The sequence below is a fragment of the Bos grunniens genome, chromosome 5 (assembly GCF_055505025.1).
Source record: "Bos grunniens cultivar Pamir isolate PY7600 chromosome 5, Bosgru_T2T1.0, whole genome shotgun sequence".
Taxonomy (NCBI): domain Eukaryota; kingdom Metazoa; phylum Chordata; class Mammalia; order Artiodactyla; family Bovidae; genus Bos; species Bos grunniens.
Window position 1 is genome coordinate 115,694,944 of NC_141169.1, and position 12,893 is coordinate 115,707,836.

A 12,893-nucleotide genomic window follows, 5' to 3' on the forward strand; every position below is an offset into this window, starting at 1 on the left:
GTCCTGTGGCCACTGCTGAGTTTTCCAAATTTGCTGGCATATTGAGTGAAGCACTTTCACAGCATCATCTTTCAGGATTTGAAAGAGCTCAACTGGAATTCCATCACCTCCACTAGCTTTGTTCGTAGTGATGATTTCTAAGGCCCACTTGACTTCACATTCCAGGATGTCTGGCTCTAGGTCAGTGATCACACCATCGTGATTATCTGGGTCGTGAAGATCTTTTTTGTACAGTTCTTCTGTGTATTCTTGCCATCTTTTCTGAATATATTCTGCTTCTGTTAGGTCCATACCATTTCTGTCCTTTATCGAGCTCATCTTTGCATGGAATGTTCCTTTGGTATCTCTGATTTTTTTGAAGAGATCCCTAGTCTTTCCCATTCTGTTGTTTTCCTCTATTTCTTTGCATTGATCGCTGAAGAAGGCTTTCTGAGACAACAAGGGCTCAAAGGGACACAAGTCGGAGTGAAGGGGGAGCCTCAGAACTCGGAAGAGAAGGAGGTCACAGACCCATTCTGGGAGCAGAGCCAGGGTTCAGGACCAGGGCCGAAGGCCCAGGTAGGCGGTCACTACCAGCAGAGAGAGACACGCAGAGTGCGTGGGACTGCAGAGACCAGAATCAGAGGCTTCAATTCTCAGCTTCCTGGTGAGAAGGGGAAACAGAAGACCCTGATACTGTCAGTGTTCCCCTCGAGGCACTTGCTGAATTCAGAAGCCATGGGTGGGGACTGACAGAAGGCTAAGGAATCAAAGCAGAAAACCTCAGAAAAGCTGAAGGGATTTTTTTTGGGGGGGTTACCTTTTTGAGTCCTGAGGAAACTAAGGTTAGACAGAGTTCAGGACTTCTCAGGGATGAGGGCTCAAAGAGTAGCCCATTCTCTGAGTTAGAAGAGCTCCCCAGTGGCTCAGTAATAAAGAATCCACCTACTAAAGCAGGAGACACAGGAGAGGCAGGTTAAATCCCTGGGTCAGGAGGATCCCTTGGATAGGAAATGGCAACCCGCTCCAGTATTCTTGCCTGGAGAATCCCATGGACAGAGAAGCCTGGCGGGTTACAGTCCATGGGGTCGCAAGGGGTCGGACACGACTGGAGTGACAGCACACAGGCATCAGTTCAGTTCAGTGCAGTCGCTCAGTCGTGTCTGACTTGCCGCGACCCCATGGACTGCAGCACGCCAGGCCTCCCTGTCCATCACCAACTCCCGGAGCCTGCTCAGACTCATGTCCATCGAGACGATGAAGTCATCCAACCATCTCATCCTCTGTCGTCCCCTTCTCCTTCTGCCCTCAGTCTTTCCCAGCATCAGGGTCTTTTCCAAGTAGTCAGTTTTTCGCATCAGGTGGTCAAAGTATTGGAGTGTCAGCATCAATCTTTCCAATGAATATTCAGGACTGATTTCCTTTGGGATGGACTGGTTGGATCTCCTTGCAGTCCAAGGGACTCTCAAGAGTCTTCTCCAGCACCACAGTTCAAAAGCATCAATTCTTCTGCACTCAGCTTTCTTTACAGTCCAGCTCTCATATCCATACATGACCACTGGAAAAACCATAGCTTTAACTAGATAGACCTTTGTTGGCAAAGTAAAGATGTCTCTGCTTTTTACTGTGCTGTCAAGGTTGGTCATAGGTTCTCTTCCAAGGAGTAAGTGTCTTTTCATTTCATGGCTGCAGTCACCATCTGCAGTGATTTTGGAGCCCCCACAATTAAGTCTGTCACTGTTTCCATTGTTTTCCCATCTATTTGCCATGAAGTGATGGGACCAGATGCCATGATCTTGGTTTTCTGAATGCTGAGTTTTAAGCCAACTTTTTCACTCTCCTCTTTCACTTTCATTGAGAGGCTCTTTAGTTCTTCTTTACTTTCTGCCATAAGGTTGATATCATCTGCATATCTGAGGTTATTGATATAATCTTGATTCCAGCTTGTGCTTCATCCAGCCTGGCACTGCGCATAATGTACTCTGCATATAAATTAAATAAGCAGGGTGACAATATATAGTCTTGATGTACTCCTTTCCCAATTTGGAACCAGTCTGTTGTTCCATGTACAGTTCTGACTGTTGCTTCTTGACCTGCACACAGATTTCTCAGGAGGCAGGTCAGGTGGTCTGGTATTCCCACCTCTTGAAGAATTTTCCACAGTTTATTGTGATCCACACAGTCAAAGGCTTTGGCATAATCAGTAAAGCAGAAGTAGATGTTTTTCTGGAACTCTCTTGTTTTTTCAATGATCCAACAGATGTTGGCAATTTCATCTCTGGTTCCTCTGCCTTTTTAAAAAAATCTTTAAAGACTACAGGCTAGAAGGGAGTTTTTTTGGCTGGGTGGTTGATTTTGTTGTTGGAGTGTTCACACGCCGCAGGGCAACTAAGCCTGTGTACCACAAGCACTGAAGCCCGTGTGCTCTGGAGCCCATGCACCACACGAGAGAAGCCCCCCACAGTGAGAAGCCCAAGCACTGCAACTAGAGAAAGCCCATGCACAGCAGTGAAGAGCCATTCTAGCTAAACATAATAGCAATAAATTAATTGAAAAAATTAGTCCAGGCGCAAGCATACAAAAATACAAGATGGAAAGAAATAGCAAAGGTAAACATACAGATACATATGATATCTTATTTACCATAAAAATAGCATCCCATGGGATTCAGCATCGAGGTAAAATTTAAATGCATGACAATAGTAACATAAAAGATAGGAAGGGGTGAATGAAATTATTTTTATATCTAGCCTTGCTAGAGAAGTGGTAAAAATAACAGCATATTTAAGTACATACAATAAGACAAGGATTCATATCAAATCTCTCGGGCAGCCTCTAAAGTCTGACAGAAGAACATACACACCAGTAGGCTGATAGAGGGGAAAACGGAATGGTAGAAATAGTTAAATAATCTAAAAGAAGGTAAGATAGGAAAGCAAAGAATACATGGAACAGTTGGGTCAAACAGAAAAAAAAAATAGTAAGATGATATTCATAGATATAAAATCAACTCTGTGTGCTTATGTGCTCAGTCATGTCCAACTCTCTGTGACCCCATGAACTGTACCCACCAGGCTTCTCTGTCCATGGGGTTTCCCAGGCAAGAATACTGGAGTGGGTTGCTAGTTCCTTCTCCAGTAAAATCAACTCTATCAGTAATTAAATGTAAAATGAAGTGACTACTGCAAGAACAAGACTAAGGCTGTCACAGTCTGTTTTTTAAAATATCAGCTATATGCTGTCCATGTGAGACAATTTAAATATAAGCACCCAGGAAATTTGAAGTAAAAGGATAGGAAAAAATATGCTATGCTAACATGAATCAAAAGAAAGCTGAAGTAACTATATTATTACCTGTCTAAAATAGACTTGAAGGCAAGTAGCATCACTCTATATCAAGAGAGTCATGTCATAATGATAAAGAAGACAATTCACAGGAAGCTTCAGCAATTCTGAGTCTATGTGTACCCAAAAATTTAGCTTCAAAGTGAACAAGGCAACAATCAACAGAACTAAACAGGATCTCACTAGACAAATCCACAATCAGTTGGGAGACCTCAACACATTTCTCTCAACAGCTAATGGGATGAGCAGGCAAAAAATTGATAAGGAGACAAAAGGTCTGAAAAACACAATTAATAAAATCAACTTGGTTGACCTACTTAGAAAACTAAAGGTCCGTGATGGAGTACACATTGTTTTCAAGTGTTTCTGGGACATTTACCAAAATTGTCTCTATACTGGGTCATAATCCAAGCCTCAGCATATTTAGAAGGATCAGTTGAAGTGATTTAGACTTAAAAATCACACCCTTTGATAGCTCAGCTGTTAGAGCAGAGGACTATAGGTTCGATGCATGTGGACTTTAAAATCTATTCTCTGATCACAATGGAATCAATTTTAAAATCAATAATAAGAGATAAACTAGAAAATATCAACTGTGTGGAAATTAAACAGTAAACAATTGGAAAAAAAGAAGAAATCACAACAGAAATTATAAAACATGTTGAACCGAATGACAATGAAAACACAGTATACTGAAACCTGTACCACGCGGCTAAGACTGCACCTAGAGGACAATGGATAGCCATCAGTTCATATATTAGAGAGAGAAAGGCTGGAAAGCAATGATCTAACATTCTATCTCAAGAAATTAGAAAAAGAAAAGCAAATTAAATCCCTAGCAGGTAAAAGGAAGAAAATAATGGAGGTAACAGCAGAAATAAAGAAATATAAAACAAATTATATAAGAGAAAAAAAAAAAGTCAAATAAAGTTGTTACTTTGAAAAGAGAAAACTGACAGATCTCAACTTCTGCATTTGGGTAGGATCAAGCAATTCACAGCAAGCAAATATTCCCAACGAAAACAATTAGAAAAAATCGAGTAAAAATAACAAAAAGGCATCAGAAAGCTGCAAAAGCCATGAGGTTTCAAGGGACCAAAATCCCAAGGTGGAAAGGACTCACCTTTCAATGTCAAGGGCTTCCCTGATAGCTCAGCTGGTAAAGAATCAGCCTGCAATGTGGGAGACCTGGGTTCGATCTCTGAGTTGGGAAGACCCCCTGGAGAAGGGAAAGGCTACCCACTGCAGTATTCTTGGGCTTCCCTTGTGGCTCAGCTGGTAAAGAATCTGCCCGCAATGCGGGAGACCTGGGTTCGATCTCTGGGTTGGGAAGATCCCCTGGAGAAGGCAAAGGCTACCCACACCAGTATTCAGAGCCAGACAGGACTTAGCGACTTTCACTTTCACACTTTCAGTGTCAAACTGAGGGGAGGCAATTGCATTTCCCCTGGGAACAGCTGACGCCTCTGGGAGTGGACTTTGGACTGAGAAATAGGTTTGGGCCAGACGGAGAGCCACTCCAGCAGAGCGTTCACTAGTAACATGGTGCTGGAGTGGTGAAGTTGGAGGGGGCAGGCTCAGAGCATGTCTGGCTCCCCCTTCCAGACATGTGCTGATCTCTGCAACAGGCCAGGGCTGGACTCTAATGACCTGAACTGAAAACTTAAAAAAGGACGATCCAAATCTCCACACTTAGGAGACAAAGGCCCGACAGGGAGGAAGACCCTGAGAACACAGAGACAAAAACGAAGCCCTAGAGGTGCGGTCCATCGACACTGAGGGTCTGCAGCTGCCCGGCCCTGGAGAACTGGCCAGTTTGGGCATGGCCAGGTGCCGAGAGGCTCTAGGTTTGGCATCTGTCAAGAGAATTATTGCTGGAAGATAGAGAAATAAATATAGACTTTTGATGGGTGTGTGGAGCTTGGAGCAACAAAACTGAAGATGTGAGGGACCTCCAACACACAACTGGTTCACCTCCTTGAAACATGTGTAAGATTAGGAAGTGGTAAGGAACAGCCAAGAGATGCTCAAGGGTGTTTGTGGGGCTTGGTTTAACCAGGGTCCCTGTCCCTAGATGGAGAAGACTGTGTGGGATTAGGAATTGATGGCAGTGAGTGGGGTGGGTGCCTGTTCCCCAGATATGTGAGTGTGACCAGCACCCAGAGGGCTTAAAGTACTCTGCTAGGAGGAAGTGAGAAAGCTCACCTCCTGCTAAGCAAGGTGAGATATCTTTGCCTTCAGGAAGGTGCAGAAGTAAAGGGCCAAGGCTGCTAAGAATCTGGGACAATGGGCTGGGCTGTTACAGACTCTGGCTTCCCTAATCCACGTCTTGGGGGCTCTGTGTGTGTTGGCTGATGAGCTCTGCAGCCTGTGTCTGTTGCCGGGGCCTCTGCTGGGACTCCAGAAACAGGACTAAGAATAACAGCGTGCTGAACAATGTTCAGTGTATTTACTGAGGATGAAGAATAACAATTTCCCATTAGGAACAGCCAATTACAGGGAACCAGAATTGTAGAGCTGCCCTCAAATTCCTGATGGATGGAATAGCTCAATTAGTCTAATTACTCAATTAGACTAATCTTGACTTATGTGTCCTTGGGTGTTTAGTCACTTTATGTTCCCCGTGGGTCACTAGTCCCAAGCAATGAAGCTTCTGCTTTATCCATGTCTCCATGTGGCTTAGTCCTATTGCAAGTGTGGAACAGGCACCCTCACAACATTTACCAAGAGAAAGGATGGCAGAGACTGTTGTATTTGCCTGCCTAATGTGTATTCTCTCCTTCTCCCATAGGAGCAGGACCTTGCTTTTTCTGGAGGTAGTAATGTACCCAGCCAAAAAGTGTGCATGTAAGTGGAAGCTTATGATACATTATAACAAAATGTTAAGTTTGAAGAGCTTCCAAAAAAGCCCTTTAAGAAAGAAAGACTTCTCTGGCTCAAGCCTTTGCCCTTCCCTTTTTCCTTTCTTTATGCCTGAAACATGTGTGTGATCGCTGGTGCTCCAGCAGCTATCTTGTATACATGAGGATAAGACTGGAAGAGTAAGAAGCTAGAAGCAACCTGGCTTTCTGAAGACAATGTAGAGTGGCTGCACTGACCCTATGGCAACAACCTCGGACTCCTCTCTTACAGGAGAAAAACAGCCACTTTAAAAATTTAAGCTACTGTTTTGGGGGTTTGCTGCTAATTCAGCAAAGAAGGATATGGAAAGGGGGGAAATGTATCCAGAGAAGGAATATAAAGATTCTAGATCATCCTAAAATTCAAAAATGGTTTTCTGCAACAAGTTCTTGACTCATTATTTAAATAAATTGGCACATTTGAAAACACATGGAAGTCACAGGATTTGTGGTGCAGAGGCCAGAGCAACGAAGCAGAAGAGGGGGGTTTCCTGAGAGACAGAATATGTGTCATAGGGTTGTTGTGAACAATGATTTAATGCTTGATGTGAAACACAAAGACCAGGCTAGTACAATTCCAGAAAGAACAGTCCTTTTCCCTCCCACAGTGGAAATTGCATACTTGACCATGAAAAACACACTGAGTTCATGAAAAGCCCAGTAGCTCTGCCTCTATCAGGGCTCTCAACTCAGTGTGGGGTCCCTGGTTATCTTACACTAACCAGAAACTCTGATATCTCCAACACTCAAGACAGAAAAGGGGGAAAGTTCAATTACCAGTTAACAAATAAGAGTTTGCATAACAGACAAAAGCCGCCTGACCCGGGAGGTGAAAACAATAACAGTCTCAGTGATGACCATGCAGGGACGCAGTGACCTGTCAGCTCCCACCTGGCTCTGGATTCTGTTCTCATGGGTCTCTCCTAAGAGGACCTGTATAGCCCATCACCTCCTGCCTCTAACCATAGGGAAGGTGATGGCTGCTAAGAATAAATCAGACTTCTAATTTAGAGTGCAAGGTATTCAGTTCAGTTCAGTCACTTGGTCGTGTCCGACTCTTTGTGACCCCATGGACTGCAGCATGCCAGGCTTCCCTGTCCATCACCAACTCCTGGAGGTTGCTCAGACTCACGTCCATTGTATCAGTGATGCCATCCAACCATCTCACCCTCTGTCGTCCCCTTCTCCTCCTGCCTTCAATCTTTCCCAGCATCAGGGTCTTTTCCAGTGAGTCGGTTCTTCGCATCAGGTGGTCAAAGTATTGGAGTTTCAGCTTCAGCATCAGTCCTTCCAATGAACACCCAGGACTGATCTCCTTTAGGATGGACTGGTTGGATCTCCTTGCAGTCCAAGGGACTCTCAAGAGTCTTCTCCAACACCACAGTTCAAAAACATCAATTCTTTGGCACTCAGCTTTCTTTATGTTCTAAACTCTCACATCCGTACGTGACTACTGGAAAAACCATACCTTTGACTAGATGGAACCTTTGTCGGCAAAGTAATGTCTCTGCTTTTGAATATGCTGTCTAGGTTGGTCACAGCTTTTCTTCCAAGGAGCAAGCGTCTTTTAATTTCATGGCTGCAGTCACTATCTGTAGTGATTTTTACAAGTGATGGTTTGCAAGGTATTCAAGCCAACGACAAAGCGCTGCCTGTGTTCAAAGGATGAACAAGTACATGGACACAGAACTGGGCAAGTGGGTATACAGGACTTAGAGCTTCACTCCCAATGCCCTGGGCTTGAGACTATGCAGCCACTGCCCTACTAACTGGTAAGACAGAGATCTGGGGGAAGAGAGGGCAAGAACATTGCCTCCCCACAACCAGACTGGTAGGAAGCAGTGAAGGTCATTCTTATTAAAAGTACTGTCCTTACCACACTCTGAGGCCAGATCCAAGCTCAAAGCTGCCATCGATTGTGCCCAGCTAGCCTGTATGGGCTTCCCTGGTGGCTCAGAAGGTAAAGAATCTGTCTGCAATGTGGTAAACCCAGGTTCAATGCCGAGTCAAGAAGATCCCCTGGAGAAGGGAATAGCTACCCACTCCTGTGTTCTTGCCTGGAAAATCCCATGGACAGAGGAGCCTGGAGGGCCCCAGTCCATGGGGCCGCAAAGAGTCGGACATGACTGAGTTAATAAGCACACACACACACAGCCTGTATGACACCCACCAGGCCAGTATCACTCCCAGCAAGGGTCTGAGGCTGATACAGACTGGCATGGATTCAAATTCGAGTGTCTGAATGGCTTACCAGCTGAACCACGCTGAGCCATGATCTTAAGTCCTAAGCTTTGGTCTCCTCATCTGTGAAGTGGGTATAATGTGATCTATATCTCATGGGGCTCCTGTGGCAGTTACAAATAGTGCTTGTCAAGCAACACCCCCAGTGCCTGCACACTGGCAGAGGCAGTAAGTGCTCAGTCAGTGTAGCGATACCATCACTATTCTAGCGACGGTTAGCATTATCATCATGGTTATTATCATTGCTATTATTCCCATTACAGAATTAGTCATCATTAACACTTAAAGCTCTCTGCCGAGTTGGTTTCAAAGGTTTCCTTGCCACTGAAGTTGGGTATTCCCAAACCTTTAACATCTGGATGCCTTGCATTATGTCCAATCTAAATTCTGGTTTCTTTCTACAGTATAAGCCCATGATTTTCCCAGCTCTGACTTCACCAGTGGTAGAATCACTCTCATCGGTAAATAATTTAACAATGAAAATGTACATTTACATAACGCTTTGAGGTTACCAGCCTCTAGAGTTGAAATCTGGGTCCCCAGCAGATGGTGGAAAGTCACTCCACGATTATTGATCTTCAAGTTAAACGGCTGGTCACGACAGGAGGTTTTCAAAGGTTAAACCCAACAAGTCACTAGGAGGGAAGCCAGTAGAATACTTCCCTAATTGTGTTCACCGTGAACCGGTTGTTAAGTCTCCTGAAACAACAGGCTTCTCTCCCTGCATCTCCATCCTCTGGTGTTTTCTGTTTTCTTCCGCACCCACTGCCGCCCACTGGCGTGTCTCCAGGAAGCCAGCAACCAGGGAGGGGAGGAGCATGCCGGCGCCACCGGGAAGCAAGAGCAGAGCTGCAGCTGCCCCTCCGCTTGGCCGGAAAGCAGAGACGGGCAGGGGGCAGAGAAGGGGGCCAGGGTGGGTTCGCCAGGTGGAGAGGGGAACCAGCCTCATGTTTAGGAATCCCTACTGGCTTCTGAAGCACCTGCTTGCCTCACTCCGCAGGTGGTGGCCCTTCAGGCTCCCCTGGGGATTCTAGTTAACTCTTCAGGTTCACCTGTTCATCCAGCAAATGTCCTCTGGGCCCTACCGCATGCCAAGTACTGGGATGCATCCCTGTCCAAAAGAGATAAAAACGTCTACCTTTGGAGCATGTGTTTTTACTGGAGGAAGATAAACAGGCAGAATAAAGAAATGAAGCAGGGGCTTTCCTGCAGGCCTGGTGGTTGAGAACCCACCTGCCAACGCAGGGGACCTAGGTTGGATCCCTGGTCCAGGAAGATCCTGCACGCCATGGCCATGCGGCAACTAAGCCTGAGCACCACAAGTGATCCTGTGCTCTGCAGCCTGCGAGCTGCAACTGTTGGAGTCCATGCAGCCTAAAGCCTGTGCTCCACAACAAGAGGAGCCAGCGCAATGAGAAGCCCACGCACCGCAACTGGAGAGCAGCTACTTGCTATAATCAGAGAAAAGCCCGCGCAGCAACGAAGACCCAGCACAAACAAAAATCAAAAATTTTAATTAAAAAAAAAAAAAAGAATCAGAGTCAAACACAAAGAGGCCCCATTTGCCAGGTGATTCGGGGTGGAACCCGGGACCAGGCCCTGGGAGAGTTCCATGATTCCTGCCCATTTACCCACCGAAGCTGCTCTTGTCAGCCGGCAATGGCTGGTTACCAGTTCCTGGTCCCCCCAGCCAGAACTCGCGGAACCATCCTTGACTCTTTCCTCTCCCTTACCCGTTAGCCCCATGTCTCCTCACTGGGCCCCTTAGGCGCACAAACATAGATCCTCCACTTCTGTGTCTCTTGCTTGGGGAAGGGGAGGTCTGGACTGTTTCCACAGCCATCTAATCCCTTCCCCCTTCCCCCACTAGCCGGCCCCCTCCTCCACCCACCCTCCACACTGCTGCCGATGAGAAGCTTGGAAATGAGATTCGGACAGAGCCCATTTCAGCACTTGGCATGGGGGCAGGCACTAGATAAACTGCAGCTGCTAATATGATTATTTCTCTTATTGGAAATATATTTCACTGCCTTCTTCTGAAGGTGTCCACACGGACACTACTACGTATTAGAGGCAAGGTTTCCCTTAAAAATAGCTGCAGATGATGAACTAGGGGGATCATAATAGGAATTTTAAGCAATTGTTCAAATTCATTCCGGAGAAGTCTGTGCAGAACCCTTCAAAGTGAGTTCTTTCTGGCACGAACCTTACCAGTTCCCATAAGCACATGCAAATCAGCACTCTGAGCTTCCCATTTTCACTGCCAGTTTTTTTTTTTCCCTCACTTTCTTGAGGCACAAACTGCAGCTCTGTTATCACAGCATCCCGGGAACCCCTCGCTGGCAGGGCTGGGGAGGGGCCTGAGCAGCCCCGCCCCGCCCCTCACCGCCCCACCTCGCACACGGAGCCGGGTCCTCAGTGATGGCCAAGGAAAGCACCGATGAACTCTTTGTTTTGAAAGGTTAACTATCAAAACCCAGCCGCATTCACATCAGAAGCATATTCTGAAGAAAGTTGCCAAGGACATTTTTGGCCAGAAGAATCCTTTTACATTGTCGGAAGATGCCTAGAAATGAATCCGTTTTGCCCTGGAGTAAACCCTGACTGAAAAAAAACTTAATGCTTGTGCCTTTAGAGCCTGGTAGCAAGCACAGTAAGACAACTGAAGTTCCTTCAGGAAACGAAGAAACGCAGAGAAACCTTACTCTCCTACCTTCTTGAAGTCATGTGTGTGAATTTTGCCATTAGGCTCCTTGGTGAAGTCGAGAAATCGTTTTCTGAATGCTGGGTCCTGCTGCCGTATACAGCTTTTGAGCTTTTCAATGACTTCATCCTTGGTCATGTTCCTGGTCACGGCACCTTGGCTCTCAGCGGGCGTGGCTCTAAAATCACAAGCAGGCAAGGTGCAGCAGCGTGCTTTCTGTAAGCCAGCAGCCCCCAACCTTTCTTGGTACCACGGACCGGTTTTGTGGAGGACAGTTTTTCCATGGAATGGGGGAGGGATGCTTTGGGGGTGATTTAAGCTCACTGCACCTATTGTGCACTTCACTTCTATTGTTATTACATCAGCTCCACCTCAGATCACCAGGCATGAGGTCCTGGAGGTTGGGGACCCCTGCTACAGACCTCACCCACTTATGGTTCAACCCAGGACAACACGGGGGTTTTCCATCCCCTTTTCACAAATGAGCAGACAGACGCTGAGGTCAAGGGAGTGACTTGGGGACGTCTACACGCCCGTGGCTCGTAGCTTCAGAGCCAGGCCAGTACTCTGTCTCACTGTGTCAGGAAAAGCTCCCCCTCCGTGGCTGAGGTCCCAGCACAAGGCATCAGGCCCGGGTGGGGAGCTTTGGGGCAGGGGCTGGCGTCACCCCTGAGGTTTTCAGCTGTGCTTTGAGCTGGCTGAATCTGGTGTGTGAGTGGGAAGACACGGCTGAGAAAGGATACTTTAGTGAACTGGGAAAATGCAAAGTCAGAGCCTTGCTACACAGCCTTAAATTAAACAGGCTGTTTCATGGTCCCCAAATCAAAGATCATCAGACAGCCATGGGAAGGAAGGGATGTCCACAATTGATCCAAGTTGATTCGCAAAATCAATTTAATTTATATAATACAGATCTTATGCGGTGTGCTCTGTGTCTGAGTGTGACAATCTACGTGTCTTTGAAGGATAATTACTCTCCAGCCCTCCTGCAGTCTCCCAGACCTCGTTTTGATGGCCATGAGATGGTCCTGAGAATGGACTTGGACCCCTCACCTGCTGCTTCTGTCGGCTCTAAGAGCTCTCCAGGAATGCCCACGTTTGATGAAATGTTAAATTGCCAGCACTTCTCTCACTGCTTTTTTTGGGAGGCAGACGTAGCTCTTCATAGAACCTTTTACCTTTCTCTTAAAATACCATCTTTCTACTCATCTATAAAGCAGCTACTATTAAAGTGCCCAGATATTCAAATTTCATCACCTTAGCATTAAAATATTCCCATTGCTCTACACTTGAGAATTTTTTAAAGGGGATATGACAAAGTGAAGTCGGCCGATTAGTTCTACATTTTACCTTTCCTTATGGATTTATTACAAGCTATAGAACAAGCAAGTTACAATAATATCTTTTCATTAGACTAAACCTATATTTTTCAAAATGAAGGGCGAGAATATTCATCAGTCTGACTTTTAATGGATTTACTAAGTATGTTTTACTGTTACGATTCTATCTGGCAATCATTTAAGTAATTCTATCATTCATGTTAGAAAATGTTAACCAGTGTTATGAGTATATTTTGCAATAAATATTATAAGCAGTAAGGAAGCTACAACTCTGGAAAAAAGTAAGTGTGACTGCAGGGAGGTAATAGTTGAGTGGCAGATGGGTTGTTTGGGAGCTGAACGTCCTGGGTCCTTCCCTCAGGGTGTCCACTAAGTTTGTGAATA

General features: G+C 45.8%; 1 protein-coding gene across 7 annotated transcripts in view; it reads right to left on the reverse strand.

Annotated features, from left to right (window-relative positions):
* EFCAB6 (EF-hand calcium binding domain 6) overlaps positions 1-12,893 on the reverse strand; it is a 252,808-nt gene that overhangs the window by 106,770 nt on the left and 133,145 nt on the right. For all 7 annotated transcript variants that reach the window (XR_015164616.1, XM_086403190.1, XM_086403191.1 and 4 more), the window contains one exon: positions 11,179-11,347. Coding sequence is in view for 6 of the 7 variants with exons in the window: in XM_086403190.1 (XP_086259316.1) it covers positions 11,179-11,347 (169 nt within the window). In the remaining variant the exon portion in view is untranslated. The remainder of the gene's footprint in view (positions 1-11,178; positions 11,348-12,893) is intronic.